The 25527-nt window shown below is 48.5% G+C and overlaps 1 protein-coding gene across 1 annotated transcript in view; it reads right to left on the minus strand.

Annotated features, from left to right (window-relative positions):
- Positions 1-25527, minus strand: part of MTF1 (metal regulatory transcription factor 1) — a 263924-nt gene that overhangs the window by 107363 nt on the left and 131034 nt on the right. The window contains exon 3 of the mRNA XM_078681228.1: positions 371-502. Within this exon, the coding sequence (XP_078537354.1) occupies positions 371-502 (132 nt within the window). The remainder of the gene's footprint in view (positions 1-370; positions 503-25527) is intronic.

Consider the following 25527-nt stretch of genomic DNA (forward strand, 5'->3'; position numbering starts at 1 on the left):
CATTTATTCTGCCCCTAAGGTAAGCATAGGTCTGCAACTTTAGAAATCCTTTTAATGTAATAGTGCCAAAAGATAAAATGTAACTGCATGGGGTCATAGACATGAATACCATTTTTATTAACTGCTCTGAGCTCTTCCCTGTGGGAGTGTTTTTAAAACAAATGAATCAGGTGAAAATAGCAGAACTTTAGATAAATGTAGGTGTGTTATCACCCTTGCCACTCTTCAAAGATTCAGCAATTTGTTTGTAAATAACATAAAAGGTTAGCTGCAATTTAATCATTTGTACATTAAATCATTTTTAAAATATGAAAGGGTGCATGGAAGTAGTATAAGTGAAATCTGCCATTTAAACACTCCAAAATGTTACCTAAATGGTTTTTCTCCAGTATGTGTGCGGACATGCTTTCTCAAATCACTGAGGGTGGTAAAGTATTTGCTGCAACCTTCAGATTCACAGTTGAATGTCTTCCCCGTGTGAAGCCTCTGATGCGCTTTCAATCTGCAAAAGAATTGCTCAATAATTACTTGCACCTCTCACAGTCAATATATTGCACTGAGAAAGAGATCATCGGCTCTAAATGGTAAACGTTAAACCACCAATTGCTACCGCAAAATTGGTGCTTACTGAATTATGGTTGACCGTATAGGAGAATTTGTATTTTTTTTAAAGTACGTTTTAATCAGCATAGCAGCCATGATGGACTGCTTGAAAGGAGAAGCATACATAAAGCAACTGAGCTGTCAGAGAAAGAGAAGATGAGCCAGTGGAAATCTATACTACTATTATAAAGTAAGAACTGGGAACCTTTGAGGCGGGTAAACTCGGAACCACAGCACCAATGCAAACACCCGATTCATCATTGTAATTCTCAGGGTCTGCAGATGGCCATAGGCTGTATAAAATAAAATAAAATATGTTAATTAAAAAATGTAAGATAAAAAAAAGTAGTCCCTTGGAAGTAGCGCCGGCCGCAACCTGCGTGCTGACATCAGGAGCGCGGGGAGGAGCGGCGTACACGAGCGCGAGGAGGAGCGGCGGACATCAGCGCGGGGAGGAGCGGCGGACAGGCGGGGAGGAGCGGTAAGGAGCAGCGGAGGACAGGCGGTGAGGAGCAGCGGACAGGCGGTGAGGAGCAGCGGACAGTCGGTGAGGAGCAGCGGACAGGCGGTGACGAGCGGCGGACAGGCGGCGAGGAGCAGCGGACAGGTGGTGAAGAGCGGCGGACAGGAGCGGTGAGGAGCGGCGGACAGGAGCGGTGAGGAGCAGCGGAGGACAGGCGGTGAGGAGCAGCGGACAGGCGGTGAGGATCAGCGGACAGGTGGTGACGAGCGGCGGACAGGCGGTGAGGAGCAGTGGACAGGCGGTGAGGAGTGGCGGACAGGAGCGGCGGACAGGAGCGGTGAGGAGCGGCGGACAGGAGCGGTGAGGAGCAGCGGAGGACAGGCGGTGAGGAGCGGAGGACAGGCGGTGAGGAGCAGCGGACAGGCGGTGAGGACCGGCGGACAGGCGGGGAGGAGCGTTGAGAAGCAGCGGACAGGCGGTGAGGAGCGGCGAACAGGCGGGGAGGAGCGGCGGCAGAGGTAGGTGAAGCAGCCGCGGGTGCGCTCACGGGGCGGGCGGGTGCCCTGAAGCCTGATTGCTCCCGGACAAGGTCGGGACGGGCTGTTAGTTCTCAATAAAATCCGATGTAACATTCATAAATACAAAACTTCACATTCTCTGTCTTTTCGGTATGAAAATAATGTACGTTGCTAAAATGTACCTGGTAAGTGGACAAGATAGGAGGGTTACGGGGGAGGGGACACAGAATGATGCCAAAAAGGATTGCCCTTGTGCTCAGACAAGAATTTCCTGGTGGTTAACACTGTCTATTCACCATCATGACCTAACCTCACTACCCCTCTTTACAAAATAATTAATATGCACAATTAGCCTGCTACAGCTAATTACACTGGACCGTAGTTTTCAATAAACAGCTCTATTTCCAACCATATATATATTTCATGGACAATATACGAGAATGCCTGCTAAAAATGACATGCTGCCCAGCAGTTCGAAGAAGCTAAGGCAATTGAGTGCATGAAAATTATAATCAACACTGGATTGATGTCCGTTTGTAACAGCTGATTTCGGAATAGGTGTGTTTAGTGGCATATGGTTAATAAGAGCAAATAGTGGCGTGAGTACAGTTAATGAGCACCCGGATGTGGATGGAACTGCTTGCTTTTCCTATAAGGATGACACTGATTCAGTTAAATGATGAAAATTGCAAATTATTTAGAATAACAGCTACATGAGTAATGGTTAGCATGACATTTGAAGCTGAAATGACACGCATATGAAATGTGCAAACTGCATAGCTATTAGTATAGGCCACATACATGCTCAAAAATAGTTTTTTTCAAAAATAGGTTTTCTTTTAACTAGAAGTGAACTCAACTAGCTGAAATGTGCTCACTGTACAATTTTGAAATTTGACCGTAATGTGATACGCTTAGAAATATTTTGCATGACTCTCGGTTTAACAAGTGTATTACTTTCCTAAGCAACACCTCGTTTGCAATGACTAAACTTCCTGTTTTCTCTCGTCTCACATAATGCCTGAACAGAATAGTTGTACATTTTAAACAATAATTCTTATCGTATTAAATGAAATGCATTACTTAACAATGACATTGCAAGCAGATGTTTCTCTTATATATTGTAGTTCATTGTTCACCCAATTAAACGTTAATAGTGAGACGGTTAAAGCTGTGTTCGATGCCTATGGGAACTGAATCTTAGGTTTACAGAACTTAACTATGGGAGACATCTGTAACTAACTTTAAGAAAAGCCTTAGCAATCTGCATGTTATTTCGTGGGAAAGGAAGAGCTGATGCTGGTCATAGACAAGTGCTGCCACCTGACTGGTCCAGACGGAAGACGCCTGCTACAATGTCTGCAACATATTTTCATGTCTTTTATCCTAGTGCGTGTTCCTAGTGCACTTTAATGCTTTTCCACCCAGATCCTAGTCTTAGAGACCTCACTTACTTCATGAATGCTATTTTCCAGATACCTATCCCTTGTCCTCGACTGACGGTTGTACCTACTGCTAGTGCTGTTTTTGATTTACTGAGACTCCGCTGAGTTTCATGAACTACTCCTCCTGGGAAGTTCTGCTGCTTAGTTCGGCTTGGAGCTTTAAGCTCTCTTGATCTCACTCTTTTCTTTTGAACTTTAACTCTTCATGAGTTCTACTAACTTAAGATTCCGGTCCTGTTCTCTAGAATAGAGTTTTCACCCTTTATGGAAGGCGTTTGATGCATTATTTGTTATTTGTTCTAACCTTATTTTTTTGACTAATTTGAAAAAAATCTCTTAATAAGAAATAAAACTTTTAAAACTAATTCAAACCCTCATCATTGACTGAGCTTAGAATTAAAATTGTAAATTGACTTGTGATGCTGAATTAACTCCTGTATCAAATGCGGGAACGGGGCTTGACCATATAAATGATGGTAATAGAAAGGCTGAACCATATTATTTAAATTAGGCCCCAATCAGTGTTATCACTTTTCTGGAAGCAGAGGACAGTTTACACCTTAATCAAGGAGCTATAAATTATTTACTGAAGTTAGAATAAAATACCCAAATCCTGAAATCCAATGCTCAGAGTTTGAAGTACTGACAAGGCGCGATTTTTGAAGGTGGTTGCTGTTTTGGAGGCATGAGTATTAATAGGATAATGCATTGTCTATTGTAATTGTGTTTACTGGTTTAGTATCGCGTTATGGGTGAATGATTTGAGAAATGGAGATGTTTATTGTTTCTATGTAAAGAGGGTGAAGAGTTCCAAACTCATCGTAGTCTAAGATCTCGGGATATTGAGACAAGTGTAGAAGACACTCAAGTAGGCCATCGTCGAATGGTATCTCTTGTTTGCAGGTTTTGTGGTGTAGAATGTGAGGTACAATCACCTACACAACTGAGATAGAAATACTAATAAATAGTTGTGGTTGTCTAATATTATTTGATGCTTACAGAATTGGATTGTGCAAAAGGTGAAGCTGAAATGATCAGGGTGATTTTACGCTGGTCGAGATTTCACTTTCGAATGTGAAATTCCTTTGGTTGCTGAATTACTATAATTTTCCTTTAGAAGAGCAAACAATAATTTATATATGTTTTGTTATTGTCATTTGAAAGGTTTTTGTTGGTTTGTGCAAGCACAAAATAAATTGTAAAGGCGGGTGAGCTGCTGCACGGAGTAAGACCATATGTCAGTGTTTCGCGCTGGGATTGGTTGTTGATGTGCCTTGGCACTGTGATTTTTTTGGTAACGTCATGGTAGCGTGCTGTAATAGGTCAGTGGTTGTGTAAATATCACATTGGGATTTGTTAACAGGATTTTAATAAAATAGCAACTGTGCCAGTATTGGAGTAAAAGAAATCTGATGTTTACGGAACAGAATCAAAATATTTAACTGAAATTGTTTTAATTGCTAAAACTCATGAAATGCTTTAAGGAATTCAAAAGTTTTATGAAGGAAGATGTAACAATTCCAGTACGGGAGAGTGAAGAGGCACCTACGGAGAGCATGCCTGCACATTATATGATAACTGAATTTAGATTATAGTCATGTTTATGGCTTTGACAGCGGTGCAAGATCACGGAGATGGAGGGTTCATTAAGATTTGCTAAGTATCATACTTTTGATACTAGAATTATTGAGAAACTGAAGGAAAAATTGTACGAAACCAAACCCTAGAACCACATAATATGAAGCTTTGAATCTGTGGGTGAAAGTTGCACGAGAAAAAGAAAAGGAGAAATACCAGAAAAGGCAAAAAAGAGCAGTGTGTAATTATGGGATGAAGGACAGTAGAGATGGAGGAAAGCCATTGTTGAAAGGACTAGCTTGTATCCAGCTATATCCACCGAATTACCATAGAGAGGGTAGAAGGAAAAGACCCAGGAAAAGGAAAAAGAAACAGAAAATGAGCCATATATTTACTCGGAGGATGATATTTTAGAAAAAATGTTAGCTGCACATCCCCTGCCTTATGCAACACAAACTGTCAGTAATGATAATAGTGCCAATACAAGCAGTACAATAGCTACTGCCCCTGTAGAAACCAGTACAGTATAAGTTGAGAGACCCTTTCAAATTATCCAGATTGTAACGTCAGGTGTTGCTCAGCCGCAGACTGCTACTCCACCTACGATAAATACACCTATGTATGGTCCAGTGCAAGCGCCTCAACAAGTGAGTGTACAGGCAGTGCCTAGCCCAATTGCAAACACCTCAGTAAACATTAATAGGACTCCAGAAGCTCCAGGAGCTTAAGGAGGTTTACCTACAACAAGGTTCATTCCGACTTCTCAGAATTCACAGATTGTTGTATGGAGACCTCCCCTGATGGTCCAAGCATTGAGAGATGGGGAAGTATTGTTTTAACAACATCCATCACCCAGGGGGAAACACATTTGCTTGAGGATAGACTTTGTCCACCATGGTTTGAAGAAATTGCAGGGACTACAAAGACTGAGAGCACAATACAACAAGCTAGCCCAGGACCTGGAAAAGAGAGACCAACGAACATTTACAAATTAAAAGTTGAACTGGTATAAATAATTTGGGGATGCCTAGAATTAGAACATTTGAACCAAGTAACTGATTTACCTGTGTAAAGAAATAACAAAACAAGCAGCAAATGCACATGATTAGTTGACCAAATTGTCTGAAAAATATGAGGTTGACTTTTCTAAAAATGTATCCTTTGCAGAAAGGTTACAGGGTCCAATTAGAATGAGGAGGCACATTACAGAATTAATCAAATGTTTTCATAAATGGAGTGAAATTGAAAGATTTGTTAACAAATGGACAAGGGATATGAAAAGAAAAAGAAAGAATCCGAGTCAGTAAGGAGAAAGAATGAACAGAATGTGGAAGGAACTTCAGCTAAAGGCAGTGCAATGATTGTACCGGAGGCATTTCAATCACTCCTGGTTGCCACCCTGTCCCCTTTTGGCCCCGCCCACCGTGATTGGATTGTTTACAGGAGGAGTTACACGAACTCTTTTATCACTCAGTAAGCACTCTTGTTTTAATTTTCAGGGCGGTACTAATGAGGGTGCACCGCGCTCGGTTTGTGTTTTTTTTCAAATGTAACTTTGAAACTGAGCGAGGCGCCGCTTCACGGACACCGCGCTCGGATTATTTATATATTTCTTAACTTTAACACTGAGCACAGCGCCAGCTTCAAGGACCTCGCGCTCAGTGTTAAAGTTAAGCATTATACAAAGAAACCAAGCGTTTTGTTCGTGAAGCGGCGCCGCGCTCAGCTTTAAACTTAAGCATTTGCAATGCAATCGGACCTATTGCACTGCAAATGCTTGTTGCTGTATTGTATTTACTTTGTGTGCACCACTGTAGTCAGTGTGAGCCCCCAGCACCACGCGTGCACAGCGCCAACGAAACTCTGCCATAGTACTGCACTTCCATGTTTACTGTACGTACCGTGTGTGTTGGAAATGGGATCCCCGGCTGGCCAGGGCTTTCGCCAAAGTCAGTCAGAGACCACCACCCCCAAGTCAGGGCAAGGGAGTTACACGCCAAGATAACCCCTACTCACCCTCTAGGTAACGTGGCGCGAGCAGCAAGGCTAAACTTGGAGGCGATGTAAGTTAAGTATTTGCGCACGCACCCCAGCAACAACAACCAAAGGCCCACCACAAAGGAAACTCCACACAAGGTTATATAAAAATAGCCTTTGTGTTACACCAAAACACATTAGATAAAACACACACTTTACAATGTGCCAGAGGCACGGGCAGACTTTACAAGGGGATATTTACAAGACAGGGCCACCTAGACCACTGTCAGGAATCAGAAGTAGCACTTTCAGAAATAGCACTTAGTACATAGAATATAGCACAAAATAGCACACAACCAGTAACTACTGGTAACAGGATCTCACTAGCACCACCTGTACTAGGGAGAAAACCACCACCTATGTATCACAATACCTGTAGGGGTGTAAGAACACAACACATGATGCAATGCATAACATTCATTCAGAGGTGTAAGGGAGGAAAACACATGATGCATCACAATACATTCAGAGGTGCAGAAAGTACAATTGCGCCAAACTCACGTAAGTCACCACCTGTGACTGTCCCTAGGCCCTCTGGCCTTGTTGGGGCTAGGACGCCCTGTGTCCAGTGTCCTAAACGGAGCAGTTGCCCACAAAGTGCTGGGCAACTGGATAGCACAATGATGGGGCCAATGTAGATGGAGGAGCCTCGCTGGGCTCTCAAAGGATTGACCGGGCCCTCAGGAGCTTCTCGTAAATAAATGGCCCCTGAGCCTCTCACAGGGCTCTCAACAGAACACTGTGGGCTGCCACTGAGCCTCGGGGCTCTGCACGACGAAATGCCCCCACGAGCCTCTCTGGGCTCGCAACACAAGGTGGGCACTTGGAGCCTCTCAGGGCTCAAATACTAAATTATGCCCCCGGAGCCTCGCAGGCTCCAATAAACAAATTGAAGGGAGAAGGGGGCCCAGGTCACGGGGGCGGCACCGAAAGCGTGCCCGACACACCCCCCAACCGCCTCACTCAAAGCCCCACTCACCGGTCTGGCAGGCGGCTGCTTCAAGAGAGCTCCCGCCTCTCGGGGCTCTCTGCAGACTTCTGTCCTCCCTCTCCTGGGCTCTCCCTCGCTTTGGGAGCCCGGGGGGGGACAAGGGAAGACGCCGGCTTCTCTCTCCTGCTCACCGGATCCCGGGGTCGGCTCCCGGCAGCTTCTGGCTTCCTCCTTCCTGTCCCGGGCCGGCAGCCAATCAGAGCGCGGCCCGGGGAATGACGAGTGTCCCGCAGTACCGCCCCCGGCCTGCCTGACTTCCTGGTCGCGGCCGGGCGGCCACGGGGACAATCTCCGCGGTAATGCCGGGTGGGCACCGGCCTTAGAGATAAATGAAGCGCTCCCACAGCGCTAGTGGCAGAGTACAGCGCAAGATCCTTGGCAGGGTGGGCACCTGCCAGGGGACTGCAAACTCGGCGTGGGCAGCCGCAAAAAGGAAAAGTAAAGCGCTCTCAGCGCTAGGGTGAAGGCACAGCGCTCCCAAGCGCTACAAGCCAAATAAAGCGCTTTTAAGCGCTATAAGTAAAATAAAGCGCTCCCAGGTGCCCTCAGCAAGCAGGGCAGAGTCCCAGCAGTCCTTGGGCAGGCAGGGGGGGGCAAGGCTGGGCCCAGACCCAGCTCACTGGGTCTCCAGGCAGGGAGACACCCCAAGTGGCGGTCCTCTGGCCCAGCAGCAGCAACAGCAGCCCCCTCAGGATCCTGGAAGAGAACAACATCTGTGGGGACACAGCCCCATTTTTATACAGTGCATTCCTTTGTTCAAGGGTGCAGAGTGGGGGCGGAACCAGTCGCAGCTGGTTCTTGAGTACTCTGTTTACCTCAACCACCCTCTCTATTCACTGGCAGGGCTTGGGTCATTAGACACACCACAGGGGGGCGGAGCCAGCATTGTGTGGGGAAAACCCAGCCCATCCAGGACACAGGTACACTCCTCCCACACATCACTCATGCTAATCTCCCACTCACCACCGGGCAGACCCATCCAGACTTCCTGGAGCCTGGCATGCCAGCCAGCTCCAGCCAATCACACGCCAGCACCCTCACAGCACACGTACAGCCATGTCTAGAAATGGCGCTTCGCTACTAGACACATACATGCTGCATACACCATCTCGCAGCATTCACTCTCACGAGTTCACACATACCAGACTCAAGCCTGTACACCCCACGCATCAGGAACTACCAGGGACACATACATTCCCCATGCATTCCTATGGGCGGGCAGGCCTAGCTCAGCACATGCACTCAGAGTGCGCACGCACTTTCCACTGGGACACAGTGAAAGTGCGCAGAATCCATAAATCACCATCTCCAGGTCACCATTTCAAGCAAAAAGTCTAGGGGTGAACCTGCCCTAAGGGCCAAAGTCCAACAGTGTGCATCTACCATCATGTGTGCAGAGCGCCAAGCTCAGCAAGCCCCTTGCACGCTCTGGCAGTGGTACTGTGCTATACGGACCCCTAGTGTTTACTGTACGTTCCTTGTATAGATCACCTGGGACTACCTACCACCACACGTACAAACGCTGAGCTCAGCAGTCCCCTAGGCAAGCTCTGAATACTGCACCATAATGTGTACTGTATGTACCGTGTATGCACCACCCCGTGAGCACCTAGAATTCACGTCACGTGTGCGGCGCCCAGCTCAACGTGAGTACTATGCCAATCCCTGGTGGCGACTACTGACCCTCAGTGTTTACCGTATGTAGTACCCTGTGCACACCCAGCACCACATGTGCACCTGGTATGAACCACCATGTGCACTCCTAGCACTCACTTGTACAGTGCATTTTATCTCACCTCGCACGGCGTGTGCACAACGCCCTGCCCAGCGAGCTCATGGTAAACTGTGGTGGTGAGTACGTACACTGTGCAGCGCCCAGTACTGTGCTACAAAGTATACGGTACCAGAGGAATACTGTTGGAATCCTGAGCTATTCTAGCTCACCCCGCATCTGATGTGCACAAGGCGCGACCCAGCGAGCCTCAGGTAAACTCTGGCTGTGAGTACTGTGTGCACTAAAATGGTCTAACGCCGTCGCACATAGGCGAACACAGCAGTACATTTTCTGTTACTTGTTACAGTCTTTGCTGCAGTGTATACATGGCGGGTCCTTCACAAGTGCACAGCTTCGGCGAAGCTCCATTGCCCAATAGCAGTGAGTACCCCTCGTGTACCCAATACTCTGCACACTAGAATGTACGTATAGCCAACAGTGCCACATGTGTGCGTAATGCAGAATATGCATTGTGCACACATGTTCTGGGCGTGACAGGTGTTTTTACTGACCTGTGCCAGCTGTGCGCGCGAGGCTTGAACCCCAAAATCAGCGGTATTCAGGTGTGCTCCGTGAAACCGATTGTGGTCAAATCGTCTGCAGTCACACCTACACTGCACTTACTTACCCTCCAGTACTCACTGAATCGCCCTCTCACTCCAGCACTCACTTACCCACTCCAACATTCAAAACCGCTGACACTGAATCCCACTCCAGAACTCACTACAACCCTCCCTGCACACATACACCCTCCAGCACTCACTAAATCCCTCACTGGAACACACTCCCACTCCAGAACGTACTACAACCCTCACTGCAACACACTCGCCGTCCAGCACTCCCCTCTGCACTGGCCACTCGTGTCAGCCCTCACTGTCCCTCCCCCACCCTGACTGCACCCTCCTAGACTCTGCCTGCTTCTCAGACTCAAGCTCACTACACATGCTTTCATCCGCATTAAACCTTTTAAACTCTGCAATTAAAATAACTACGCACCCCCCACCCTCTCCGATCCTCCTTGCATCAATACCCTTCCCCGCCCTCACTACCCGTAACCCTATCTCTCTCACTTGGGCATTTGTTGGGGATATTGCTGGTGACAGGAGGGAGCTTCCTGCTCCATTATACCCATAAGTCATAAGCCCCTCTACCTGGTGAAACAGCTGCCTCCACTCCTGCCCAGGTGCACGCGGTTTATGATGTCACTGGGGGCATCTGACCGGCTTGGACGGAGGGGTAAGGGGGTGAAACTTGATTTCCCTCCAGTATTCCCCACTCATATTAGGCATTTACATGCGGTGCACAGTGGGATTGTGGCGCGCCCGTGGGAAAGTTTTATTGTTACTGACAGCGTCTTGAGGCTATTAGAGTCATTGTGGGCACCATAGGAGCGGTTCCGCTGTCTGGCAATAGCCTTGCGACGCGTTTCAAGGTCACTTAATCACTCGCGCATATACTTATTCTACGATGCACTCGTTGTCTCATGCACTCACTCTCAACCACGCACCCTCCAATACACTCAGCCACTCACTCAATAGCCACAGAGTTGCTCATTCATTAGTTAATTTACTCCGTTAAATCACACTTGCTCACTCCCTGTGGGGTTTGCGCACACTAGCAGTCCCCAGGACTTTCACTGCCAGCAGACGAGGCGCTGTGGTGTGGTGTGGTGCTAGCTGTCTCGCAGATTTACGGGAATGAGCCAGTAATCACACGGTGGCTCAAGAGATATGTTTCACAAGTGAACGCCATCCTTCAACCAATATTCAGGGGCTCCCCAACAATCAACGGGTGTCATAAACAAACTAAATCACTAACTTGTGTTCTTTGGCTAAGGTGTTTAATTCATGGCGCCGGAATTTAATTTCTGCAATTAAAACAATGGTGCACTCCCACCCCCCTCCTAGGGAGAATAGGCCCAAGGAAGTTTGAGAAATGTCTGCGCATGCGTGGAAATTGTAGGATATTTTACAAATGAAATCCTGTTTAAACTTCCGGTAAGTGCCCATGCTTAGCCATCTACTGAGCAAATATGTTCTGGTATGTCTAATATTAAATATACAAGTTCCACTCCGACATTTATTGAAAACATAAGTAGGTAATTTCAGAATTCTTCACACATATTTAATGTGCCTTAAAGCCCCATGGCTGTTTTAACTCTGGGGTATTAAAGGGGCTCACCAGCATATGATACGACATTGGTGCATTCTGGAGTCTATTGACCTTTACCCTCCTGTGAACTGTAAACATCCTAATTTAAAGGTAAATCTAGCCCTTAGAAGCCCCCACAGTGTGGTACTACTGTCTACTATTAAGTGAAAGCAATTTGCTTTGCTAATGGTATTATATAGCAAAGCAAATGGCTTTAACTTAATCAAAGGCGAGACCTATTGCATTTTCAATGCTTGTTTGATATTGTGGTACCTAGTGAGTTGTGGGCTGAGTGCAAGACTGCTGTACAATGGTCATGTGAGGAGACAGCAAAAGTGGCAAGCAATATTGCACCATCTCCTACAGTTATGGAGAAATATGAAGCAGTGATTACTTTACTGAAAAGCAGAGTGCCTCCGAAAGATCTTGATTGGTTGTAAATAAATCGAACAATACAACGCCCAATAGAATCAGTTAATGAGTTCTATGAGCGGTTGTTGCAGGTGTTTCAGCAGCACAGTGGAAAAGAATACCCTGATGAAAAGGATATTGGTGTTTTTGTTTCTCAGTTTGTTATAGGATTGAGATCAGTTCACGTATAATTAGGGCTTCCGGTTTTCCGTTTAAACGGCTTTTTACATATAAATACAGACGGAAAACTTGCATTCCTTTGTATTTATAAATAGAAAGAGAAAAATACTTATCATCTGGCTTTATGGTGTCTATGTGCTCCTCTGTAAAATTAGTGTCTGAGGCGCACAGGGGCCAAGGTCACCCCGCCCTCCCGAGTCTGGACTAAGCACTCTGCTGCCAAGGGAGACTGATCTGTTAATGAGCGAGCCTCTGTACCTCCCAGACAGCAGCAGGCCGAGAGCGCTTATCTGCCTTTAACAATACATCACACACTATTGACCATGCCACAGGGTTAATTGCCCCGCTCCCACCCTCAGACATCCTGTCAACACCATGACGTTTGTCATCAGTTGTCTCACCATCAGCTTGTAGTAACTGGGCAAGCAGCAAGACAGTGATGTTCTCCTTGTCTTCGAATTCGCATCTTAAAGTGCGTGTGCAAATCTGCACATCTGAAGTACAACAGCGCCTGGTTCACAGCTACAGCCCAGAGCCAAACACAACACCGAGGTGAATTACAGGGTGGCAAAGGCAAGCATGAATTTCAGGCTGATTGGCATACCGGCGGAGCGAGGTGCAGCGCTCTGTCCAAGCCGCCTGAGTTCCAACGATGCAATGATCACCTGTTAATGCGCGCCCAGGCCGTAGTTGTTTCTTTTCAAATAAATGGATAATCTTAAATCACTGTACTTTACAGACCTTGCAGGTAGTCTGATTTGCTGCTAACTGTGGCGTTTTAGTACATAGGTGTAACCACATGAATACTAAAGGGGTGAGGAGGGCACGAGCAAACGAGGGTGGCTTGTTGAGTAGCTCTCAGCATGTAAAAGCTGCATAGATGTCTAAATGTTGCTGTTCCACATTTCTGTAGCCCGATCTCTTATTGTATTGAGAAAGCTGGAGCCCATTACAAGTGCATTATTCTTGGTGGCCTAAAGTGCCAACCTGTAGAATATGTCTTTACATTTATTTTATTAATTACATGGCAATGGGTGAATACATCAACTAAAAAGGTGGTGCGTGGAGGAAATGGGAGTAATAGATTTGGAGGGACTTGAATGTTGTGGTCAATTAGCGTTAGTGAGGAGTACAGATAGTGTACCACCCCACTTGCCTGGTCATCACTGCTGTGGGAAAAACAGAAAGAAATCAGAAATCTAACGGGCATATGTATGAAAATCCCCGTTTGCTATTCTCAAATAGCGATTTTTGAGAATCGCTATTTAAGAATTGCAAAAAGGGATGTATGTAGAAAATCGCAATTTTTTTGCGATTTCTTAGTCTTCCTTAATTGCGATTCGCAAATGGCGAAATCGCAATTAAGGAATACTTTCCCATTCATTTCTATGGGCCAGGAGGCCCATAGGAATAATTGGGAAGTTATTCTCAATTTGCGATTTGGCCACATGGCACCTTCACAAATGGCAAAAAGTGCATTTGTGAAAGAAATCGCAAATTACCACCAACTTCAAGTTGGTGGTAATTCGCGATTTCTTAAAGAGAAATCGCACAACTTGGGTGCTTCATACATAGCATTTAAGGAATCGCAAATTTTGCGATTCCTTAATTTTGCGATGCGATTTTAATCATACATTGCATTTCCTGAATTTTTAGTCGCAAACGCTGCTTTTTTGCAAATCGCGTTTGCGACTAAAAAAACGGATGATACATATGCCCCTAAGAGCCCCGTTTACGTTCCTTGATTTTCACTCAGCTTTATTTTCTTAGCCTCACAGCAGGAATTGAGTAATGTGGGGCTAAGAGTGGATGGCAAAAGGATTGTGATGTCACCTTCACTACCCATAGCACTGGGTTGAATTAACAACCATGGATGTGAACATATAGGCTCAAGTCTCGGGTTTGGCTCACCATCCCATGATTCTTGCCAAATCCCTTAATTTCTCAGTGTCTGTAAAAATCAAAACAACCTTGTGTAATCAAACTGTTGCTCATGTTAAGCACTTCAGTACCTTTGGTGCAAAGTCACACTACAAAAAAACGGCAAAAAAGTGTGCATTGTCTATTTAAATAAATGTGAAAAAATACTAGCTACAGCGCCATCTTTTGCGTGTCACAAAAATAAATATGAATAAATACAGATAAAATGATAAATACAAACGGAAATGTGAAAAAAATAAATACCATAAAACTGGGAGCCCTACACATAATACAAAGCTTAATCTGCTGGCAGTAAATCCTGAGGTATGCAAAGTACTGCAGTGATGAACAAGAAATGAAACAGAAAAAGATTAAAGAGAAATAAATGCTGGCGCAGTCAATGTTTGCACAGAAAGATAATCAGAATCCTTCTTCTGCAGGAAATCAAGGAGGTATGCAAGGGGTTTCCTGTTCCACAAACAGATTTTCAGGGTAATCCAGGAGGTTTTGGTGTTCCACAGGGTAGAGGCAAGGATATTCCAGCTGGTCCAGATTCCCACAAGACCAGTAAATCTGTTAGCGAGTGATTTATTCTGCACGTTAAATTGCACAATATATTGCACACCGGATGGTGTAGAATTCAAAATGCATGATAAAGATGTCGAGTTTTAAATGGTCCAGCATAATACAGCTGCAAAATGATTGTTTCCATTAATGACAACTGAAGAGTTACCTGCGGCCTTGAGGGAAACTGTGAACCCAGAAGTATGGGATCTCACAGGGAAGGACATTGGACTGATTAGAGGAGTAAAACCAGTCCGAATTGCCTTAAAGGCAAATGCAGTATACCCAAGAATACCACCATGCTATTGGATGCCAGAAACAATTGCAGGAATAACACCCGTAATAGGAGACATGATACAGAAAGGGATTTTAAAGGCATGGATTGGGAGTCCATGTAATTCTCCTATCTTTGGTTTACAGAAACCCAATGGCAAATTTAGGATACTGCAAGACCGTAGGAAGGTTAGAGTAATAGTTGTCCCGTGGTACCAAATTCTGCCTCAATATTATTCCAAATTCCATGTACTGCAGATGGGTTTACTGTCATTAACCTTTGTCAGGCTTTCTTCTCAGTGGCTTTGCATAAAGACGGCAAGTTTATTTTGTTCCTTTGCATTGTATCAGATAGTTTTGGCATGGCGCAGAGTCTAACAAGGGTATACAGAAAGCCAATTTATTTTCTATCAGATTTTGAAAAAGAACCTTGAGTCATTACAAGTGCCCTATAGATCAGTACTTGTACAGCACATTTATGATCTGCTTGTTGAATCAGAGTCACAAGAAGCTTGTAAACAAGATACCATTGCAATGTTGACTCACCTGGCTGCGAATGGACAACATGTCACCAATGAAACTGCAGTACTGTTAAAAAGAAGTCCAAGATCTGGGACACAGAATTGAAAAAGGAGCTAGATAGGTGTCACCAGAGAGGTGGAAGCAATTCATCCGATTAATTTAGAAAGAAGTCAGGATGTTTTTGGGCATGGTTGGCTACTACAGACAGTGGATAATAAACTTTTCTCTAGTGGCAAAGCTTTTACTGAGTCTCAAACAAAAAGAGGCGTTTGATCTACTACCTTGGGACAACAATTGCTTGAAAGCCTCCCTAGAGCTGAAAGGAAAATGTTGCTATGTCCCAGCACTGGGAATGCCTGATTATAGTAAAAAGTTTACAATATTATTCAGTAAGAGGGAGGGCTGCGCTCTCTCAGTGCTAACTCAGACGCATGGGGATGCTCAGAAACCAGTGGCATATTTTTTAACCACCCTAGACCCTGCAGCAGGACCCCCCAGCTGCCTTAAAGCGGTTGCTACGGTGAGCACGAGTCTGAAAAAGAGTGAGAGCATAGTGATGGGATATCCTTTACCTGTAATGGTCCCATACTCTGTAGAACTTCTACAGACACAACAAAGACCCAATACATGACCCATAACAGACTAAATATGAACAAAGAATATTGTCATCTGAAAATGTGATTTTGAAACACTGTCAAATTTAAAATCGATCTACCTTGCTGCCTATAAATGACACTGTTTTAGATGAGGTTGAGATGATTGCTTAGTTGTCACAGATTTATGCACAAAGCCAAGACCCGATATTAGGGCTGAACCCCTGATTGATTCAGATCATATAATCTTTGTGGATAGCTCTTGCCTGAGAAAAGGGAGGGTACCCTAAGAGCAGCTTACAATAAAGGTACATGTAAATGTACAATAAATGATGTTGTCAAAGCTTCATGGCTTCAAGGGGTTACCATAGCACAAGTTGCAGAATTGATTGCCCTTAAAAGAGCATTTCAGATAGTTAGTATGGCTTTGGTGTGGTCCACGACTTTGTGAAATTGTGGGCACAAAGTTTCATGACCTCTTCAGGAAATCCAATCAGGAATGGGGTACAAGTAAGAAATCTGTTGGAAGCTCTACAATTGCCTGCAGAAATTGCTGCTGTTAACTGTGCAGTCTATCACAATGGTAACAGCTACATTGCCATGGAAAACAGATATGCTGATTCAGTTGCATGATATTGTGCTCTGCTGGCATGTGCATTTAATGGAAACTGTGCATGCAAGTCTGAGGAAGATACTTAATTTTCAATGTTGATGAAAGTAACCAATACTTGGGATGAACTGAAAAGAATACAGGAAAATGTTTCAGAAGTAGGACAACAAATTTGGATCAGAACAGGTTGTGAGAAAAACACAAATAGCATATATATGTCAGCTGATGGGAGACCAGTGTTAGTTGATAGTTTGTTGTTTCCAAAGACAAGATACTTTCACAGATATACACACCTAGGGATGGACACCATGGAAAGACTCTTTAGGTAAAACTGGTATAATCCCAGGCTCAGGATGCTAGCAGAAGAAGTGTGTTATCTGCGTGTTACATGTAAACAAATAAATGCAGGGAAAAGTACACGTTATACTGAGTCACACAGGGAGATGAGGTGGTGCTTTCAATAGAATACAAATGGGTTTCATCGGAATGCCCATTTACAATGGGCTGAGATATGTCCTGGTCATAGTATATGTCTTTTCAAGTTGGGTGAAAGCCTACCCAAACAGAAGAAATGACAACCTCACAGTAGCAAAACTGTTATTGCGTGAATTGATCCCCAGGTACGGAATGCTGATTACTCTAGAATCAGATAGGGGGACTCACTTTAACAATGAGGTCCTGAATGCACTTTTGAACATCACAGATGATACTCGATTACTGCAAAGGATTGGCTGATGTTGTCCATTCTGGGGGCGTGGCCTAGCAACATGGCCGTCAGGACGTAGGCTCCCGCAGCTCCCGGCCGGTCTGACCTACAAATCCTGTTTTAGCCCAGATCCTGATGCCCACAGACAAATATAACTGTGGAACTACTGACCGGAATACCAGAGGCTTCCACCGACGTCGAAGTTGGAGGTGCCTGGGGTCGGAGATCCGCATACTGAGACCTCCCGGCGGCCGCTCGCGAGCCCACTACCTGAGGCCGGGGCTGCGGCCTACCCGCGATCTGCTGTCGGAGGCATCCTGCGGCAGCGGCGGTTTTCTGAGCCGCGGCGTACCTCGCCCTTCCGCACCCCTGGCCTCGGGGGCCACGCAGTGGTGGGGGTTCTGCCCGGAGCCCCGGGACCAACGATAACCGGCTGCGCGGAGGAGCTGCGGCGAAGGCGGGGCCTAGCGCTACCGGGCCTGGAGCGCATGAACTGGCCTGTGTGTATTGGGGCTGCGGGGGTCCCTACAGTCATTGGGGACCTCCCGCGGTCCCTGGCCGCCGCACATGCAAAGCGGGACGATAGAGTGGCCCTCTCTAGCGGCCGGGTGAGTGGAGCAGCGTGGTGCGACGGAGGACTACGCCCCTGTCCCGCCGGAACCCAGCAGTGAGCCGCACCCGCAAGAGAAGAGGAGCGGTGCGGCTGGGGGGCCTAATCCTGGTCCAGGGCCCTCCTTGGTGGGGTCCGTTCTGCGGCTCCGACGTGGCTTGGGGCCCATCTTCCCCTGGGGGCCAAAGTGATTTTCCTGGCCAGGAGGGGGGCCTTGAAGTTGTGTGGTCTGCCGACTGGCTCTCTGGGGCTGATTCCGGCCCCCGCCGCACGCCTGATTGGAGCGTTGAGTGGCGGCGGTCACTTGGAGCCGGGCCCCCGCAAGAATATTGATGGCCCTAGTGGATATGCCATAGCTGCCTGAGGGGCTCTCTGCCGCCTGGGGGTGAGGATAAAGCGGTCCCCCGAGAGGACATTGCCTGCTGGGCTGCACGTGCCCGCAATGCCACCACGGCTGGCGGGTGGAAGAACTGTGTGATCCCACGGATTAGTCCCAACTGAGCACAGTTGCCATAGGGTGCTGGCCTGTGAGACGGGGCCCTGCTGCTGCGACGACCGGCTTGCGCTTGGTGTAGAGGTGAGAGGGGCCCGAATATCGGTGGGATTCTAGCGGAGAACGCCCTGGAAGACTGCTGGGGGAACACTGTGGGCCGGAGCTTGCTCGCTGACACGTGGCTGGCGGGGACACCTTGAAGGGGTTCACAGGACCTTGGACAAATGCGCAAGGACAGGACGGCCCGTGCCTCGCAACCTAACACCATCACTCGGTACACTACGCCGCGACTCCCTTCCCAGCGCATCACGCGTCAGACCGGTCCAGAGGTGGGGGAGAATGCAACCGCGGGCCCCGGCGAGCTGTCCAGGGCGGAGCTACTGAAGGCCATACAGGGCTCCCACACTGCTTTGGAACGGCAGATTGAGACGGTTTCAATTGATGTGAACCTACTGAGGGCGGATCTCCGCAAAGTTACGGACAAAGTCAATGCGGCGGAGGGGAACATAGTCCAACTGCAGGAGGAGGTGGCATCCCTTAAACAAACGGTGACGCTGCTCTCGGCCTCGACCGGGGAGCTGGTGCGCAGGGCAGAGGATGCCGAAGGGAGGGCGCGCCGCAGCAACATTAGAGTCCTTGGCATTCCTGAACGGGCGGAGATGGGGAATGCGGAGCGCTTTCTGGAACACTGCATCTGCACCACACTTTGTCCTACCGGGCTCTCTGATGTCTTTGTGATCGAGCGCGCTCATTGGGCCCTGGTCCCCCCGCCGCGCCCTGGTGCCCTGCCGCGAGCCCTCATCGCGAAGATCTTGAACTACCGGGACAGAGACTGCATCCTCAGAGCGGCGAGGGAAACGGCGGACCTCACCTATGAGAATTCCAAGGTGTCTGTGTACCCGGACTACACCCGCCAGGTTCAGGAACAACACAAATCATACCTGGCAGTTAAGCAGAAGCTTCGAGAAATGAACCTGCAGTATATGTTCCTATATCCTGCAAAACTCAAGGTCCTCTCCCAAGGCAGGGCTCACTTCTTCGATGGGCCTGCAGAGGTGTGGGAGTGGCTCGAGATTAGAGGGGATGCACTCCCGCCAGAGGAACGGGGTCGATCCCGAAGTACGTAGGGGACGCGGTCTGCGAGGAAACGACGATCCCGACGCAGGCGCTCATCTGTAGTCGATGGCAGTGCAGAGAGACGGAGAATCATGGTGGGGGACGATGGAGCCCTTCACTTGGAACCTACAGAGGCCGGGGACCTTTGGGGGCACGGTCGAACCACCCACAGGATGATGTCTTGGTGCAGGACACCCTGCCGCTCCCACTGGACGCTATCCCGCCTACGGTCAACACAATCCCAGAGTCACTTGGAGAATCACTGCCAGCGGCAGAGACCCGGACCTGATGGAGTATCCTTGGTTATGGGCTGGGCCCTTTGGTCATGCTTTTGTAGGGGGTGTTAGGAGCCATGGCGGGATGTGGGTGGCTGTGTGGGAGGGGGGTCTTCTGGAGGGGTGAAGTCAATGGTAGACACATGACTAACGCTTATGAGTCTGGGTTGCACATGATTTATTGAATTGGCTGGCTGTGCTAGGGACTGAAAGGGGGGAAGGTTTTTTTTTTTCTCTGGTTTATTGTTTGGGTGGTTGGTACATTTGGGTACATGGGGTCGCTGTGTACGTCCTGGCACCAGCAGGGGAAGGGCATTTCAGCATGTTTGGTTGTTGCAGGAAGATTGCTCGTGGGTGGGGGGGACCTTGGGGGGGATTTGTTTTAGGCATCAGTTGTATTACAGGTCAGGCACAGGGTGGGAGGGTTGCAGGAGGTAGAGCAGGGGCCCTGAGTGGGCCAGGTGACTGGCCATGGGATATAAGTTTTTAAGTTGGAATGTGAGGGGGCTGGGAACATGCGTTAAGAGACATAGAGTCCTTTCCTTTCTCCGTAGGCACGGGGTCTCCATTGCGTGCCTGCAGGAGACCCACCTAGATGATGAAGGTACACGTAAACTGGGGAAAAAGTGGTGGGCCAGTTGTTTCATTCGTCCTTTTCTACGTATGCTAGAGGGGTCCTCGTATGGGTGGCGACCGGGGTCCCATTTGCCATTCAGTACATGGAGGCGGACGTCACTGGCAGATACCTGCTCCTGCGAGCAAAACTTGATGGGCGGGATATTACAATTTTGAACTCCTACGTGCCCAATGTAGATGACCCCGAGTTCTTTTTGACCCTGCCAGAGATCTTTATAGCGGATCTGGAAACCCCTCTGTTCTGGTTGGGGGACTTTAACTGTGTCTTAGACCCTGTCTTAGATAGATTCCCACCTCGCGCAGGCACGAAGTCGCGAATGACGAAGCAACTCCATGAGGTGATGCTGAATTTAGGGGTTACTGATGTCTGGCGTCAACGTCACCCCACCCAAAAACTATACACTTGCTTTTCACCCACGCATAACACACATAGCAGGTTGGACAGGGTTCTGGTAGCAAACATAGATGCTTCCGTCTCATTGACGATCACTCATCAGGCTCGCTTCTTGTCAGGCCACTCCCTGGTGGCATGCGCGTTGACTTGGGAGGGTCAGCCCTGCCGCCCCCGGAGCTGGAGGATGCCGGGAGACCTCTTACAGAATCCGGTAGGGAGAGACCATGTGCAAATTGCACTCACCAACTATTTAGACCTGAACTGGGAGGAGGCTTCTATCCCCTGCTCTACTAAGTGGGATGCCCTGAAGGCAGTGGTGCGGGGTGAGTGTATGGCCCTGACGTTTGGGGTCCGGAGGCAGCTTCTTCGCGACCTACAGGAGGCGGAGGACAATCTCTTACATCGGCAAACATTGCAGGACCCCGATGACGCACAACAGGAGACGGAACGGGCAGCCAGGGCCACTGTCCATGACATCTTAGATAGGCTAGACAAATACACACTGGGCCAATACAGGCAAAGGCTCCATAGGGAATGCGACAAGTCAAGCTGTATGTTGGCCTGGATCCTTAGACGGGAATCCGCTCCGGGAAGAATAGATGCACTGCGGGGCCCTGCCAGGCGAGTGGTGCACTCTGAGGTGGGCATTCTCCGGCTCCTCCGGTCCCACCTGAGTGCGGTGTATGCTACAGACCCTGCGATCACCGAGGGCACGTATGTTCAGTACTTGCAGGGCTTGACCCTCCAGACCCTTTCGAGAGATGCACAGGAGGACTTGGACGTGGCTTTGACGTTAAGTGAGGTCAGAGCCGCCATCCCGAGGGCCAAATCACCTGGGAATGATGGCTTCCCCCAGAATTTAATCATGCGTTTGGTGATACCATTGCCCGTCTCCTGTTGCAGGTGTATGTTGAGGCCTTTGAGAGTGGAGCCCTAGCGCCTAGTATGAGTCAGGGAGCAATTTGTTTGATTCTGAAGCCCGGAGGGGATAAGTATGACCCGGCAGCCTATCGCCCCATTACTATGATTAACACGGATGCGAAGATTCTGACCAAACTTTTGGCGGCCCGGCTGGCGCCGCATATGGTCCATTTGATACACCCGGACCAGTGTGGGTTTATCCTGGGACGTAATACCACCATGAATCTGCGGTGGTTGAACCACATTCTCTACGAGGTCCGGGAAAGGGAGGAGCACTCGGTTATAGTGTCAATTGATATAGCAAAGGCGTTTGACACCGTTGACTGGGGATATCTCCTGGAGGTCCTGCGTGTGGTGGGCATGGGCCCCAATTTTTGCCGTTGGGTCCGTTTATTATATACGGCCCCATGTGTCAGAGTGCAGCTGGGAGCGGGACGCTCGGAGGAGTGGCGCTTGGGTCGGGGGACGCGACTGGAGGGCCCCCTTTCGCTGCTCCTCTTCGCGCTGGCGATAGAGCCTTTGGCAGTTTGTATTCGGTCGGAGATGGCGCGATGGGGTGTTCAGGTGGGGAACACCTGTAATGTGGTGTCCTTATACGCGGACGACGCCCTCTTCTATTTAACGGCCCCGCGAGACTCGTTGCCTATACTATTGTAGCACCTCGACCGTTTCGGGGAGGCCTCGGGGCTGAGGATTAACCGTGGGAAGTCCTTGATCTTTCCTCTGGCGGGATACGGTGAGGGAACACTGATGGACCTGCCGGATCTGGGGTTGCGATGGGAGCAGGAGGCGTTCCGGTACCTCGGGATTCAGGTGGCCCTGACCGATGCACAAGTCTTGGCCCGGTACGTTGATGGGATGCTTGCGTCCCTGCGGCGCTCGGTGACCTTTTGGAACACCTTACCGCTCTCCCTTATGGGGCGGCTGGCGGTCGCAAAGATGGTCATGCTCCCCAGGACGCTTTATGTTCTTCAGAACTTGCTGTGCCCTATTCCCTCACGAATATTTCGCAAACTCAACTCGTTGCTCACGTCTCTGCTTTGGGAGGGACGTCGTAGTAGGGTTGCTCTACATACCGTGGTCCAGAGCGGGGAGGATGGCGGCTTGGAAGCTCCGAGATTTGACCTGTATTATTATGCGGCTCAACTACTGTCGGCAGCCAGGTGGTTCGCGGAAGCGGACAATTGGGAGATGCAGCTCTTGGCCGGTAGGGCCAATGAGCGGACGTTACAGATCGCATTGATGAAAGGGAGGGGAGCGGATGTGACCCTACTGTATTTAGTGCGACACACGGCCGGCGTCTGGCAGAGGTTCGTAGAGAGGGTATTGAGACGGGCAACCTTTCACAGGGAGTTGTTGGTTTGGATCTTGGCACCTTTGGTCACCATGGAAGAGCACATGTCCTTTAGGGATTGGCGGGCGGGAGGCTGTGCAACCCTGGCTGTTCTCTACCCGGGTGACTCTTTTTTGTCCTTTGAGGAGGCTGAAGAGGCTTTCGGGTTGAGTGGGGGACAACACTTACACTACCGTGGCCTTCAGGAGGTGGCGAAGGCGGCATGGCCCCAGTTTCCCGAGACGCCCCCGAATTCCCATACCCATAACATCATTCTTTCCTGCGGTAGGGGTCGTAGATTGATTACCTTGCTTTATTCCGCCATGAGTCAGGATTCGGTCCCACCGGACCAGCCCTCATGGGGCGCCTGGGAGGTGGATCTGGGCACGCCCCTGGACAAGGGGCAGCGCAAGCGCATAGGGAGCCTCACACGTAAAGTATCATGCAATGCACGGTTTAAGCTTACACAATTTAATTTTATGCATCATACATACATGACCCCGGTATCATTGCAGCGCATTTCCGGCGACAGGGAGGACCCCTGCCCCAGATGTGGGGCGGAGAGGGCGGGGTTCCTACACCTGGCCTGGGACTGTGTCTTGGTGAAAAGCTTCTGGACGGACGTGGTGGGACGCATAGCCGCCGCTACCGGCCTTAGGATAGACCTGACACTGCTCCACTGTCTACTGGCACTTGTTCCTAAGCCTAGAAAGAGGAATCTCTCCTATAAGTTACTACAACTCATGTTTGTCCTGGCGCGACGTAGGGTAGCCATTACCTGGATGGGGAGGCAGGCCCCGGAGATCTCCGCATGGCTCAGGGATGTCCGCGAGTGGTCTCTGGCGAAGGAAACCCATATGCAGTGCGCGCGTAGGGATGTGAAGCTGCAAGAAGACCTGTTAGCCTGGAGGCTCATGTGTAGTGCCGGACTGGCCCTGAGTGACTCGGAGGGTACTAGTGAGGAACTGTTCACGCCGGAGGGATCGGGGAATGATGGGGAGGGGAGGAGGGAGGGGTTTGATAGACTTGCTTGATCTTTTCGCTGATTTTGCCTGCTTCCTCATGTTCATATGCTTCATCTCCTGATTTAATATGCTGCTTTCTTTTCCCATGACCACTGCTTCCCTGCTGATGCCTGTACCCATGTGTGCCATAATGAGGTCATCGATCTGTATGCAATAGTTTTTAATTGATGCCATTTGTGGGGGGGGTATGTTTTTACACTTGTTGTATAACTCAAAAATAAAGTAAAAAAAAAAAGAAAAATGTCCATTCTGTTTCTTACCATGTGGCACCTGCCACTAAAGACCCGTATCACGAACAGTGCCATTACCTCAAACCTGATGATTGGGTTGTGATCAAGAGGCACGTTGGGAAGACTTGCTTGGAACCAAGATGGAAAGGCCACTACCAGATTTTTTGGGTGACCAACACTGCTGTTAAATGTGCTTGAGTTTCAAACTGGCTGCCTCATAAACCAAGAAGGTGAAAAACCCAGAGGAAGAGATTGTGTTCTTTGAGTCTGAACGAAAAGCACTGGTGACTGTACCGCCCCAATCTGATATTCAACAGAGAGCAGTGGTACCGAGAGCACAACAGCAGCAAGGAGAAAACAAGAACTGGCATAGCCAATAGGTCTCGCTTTTGGGACCTTATAAGTGTTTAGCCATGCAGCATATTACCCTGTGTAAGTGTTTAGCCATGCAGCAAAGGAGGCTGTTGAGGACATAAGGGAAGGAAAGGGGTTAACTATGATGTAATAGGGGCAAAACTGTACACGATCAAACTTTCACTACTTCTAGCATATTCTGAACTGACATCCCTCATGGCACTTTTAAATGAATAAATAGTCTCTTGGAAGCAGCGGGGGCCCAGAGGTGGAAACAAGGCACCTGAGAGGGAGGGTGAGGATGAGACAGGCAGGGGAGAGCGAGTAGAGAAATGTAAATAAGTGCTAGGCGTGTGAAAGTCTAGTGGAAGCACGCGCTGTAACTACCCTGTGTGAAAGTCTCTTGAATAAATAAGTATTTTTTGCTTTTTAGTCAGTAATTAAGGATAGTGTGCTGGAAATGTTATCCAGAAAAACAGCTGTGCGTTTGAAAGTCTCTTAGAAGCAAGCACTGTAACTACCCTGTGTGAAATCCTCTTGGAAGCAGCTGGGGCCCAGGGCGCCTGAGAGCGAGGGTGAGACAGGCAGGGGAGAGAGAGTAGAGAAATGTAAACAGGCTTGTGCAGCCACGCTAATTAGAAACAGATGGCACCTGCGTGCCTCTGCTCGCTCCCGCAAGGTGGATGCCACCACACGCACGAGTGTTTTAAAAGAACAGACTGATTCCAAAAGGTCATCGCCTAGAGCAGCCATTGTGCGCTGCGCTAGGCTTGACCTAAAAAGGAGTGAAGATATTCAGAC

This window comes from Lissotriton helveticus, chromosome 3_1 (genome assembly GCF_964261635.1).
Source record: "Lissotriton helveticus chromosome 3_1, aLisHel1.1, whole genome shotgun sequence".
NCBI classification, from domain to species: Eukaryota; Metazoa; Chordata; class Amphibia; order Caudata; family Salamandridae; genus Lissotriton; species Lissotriton helveticus.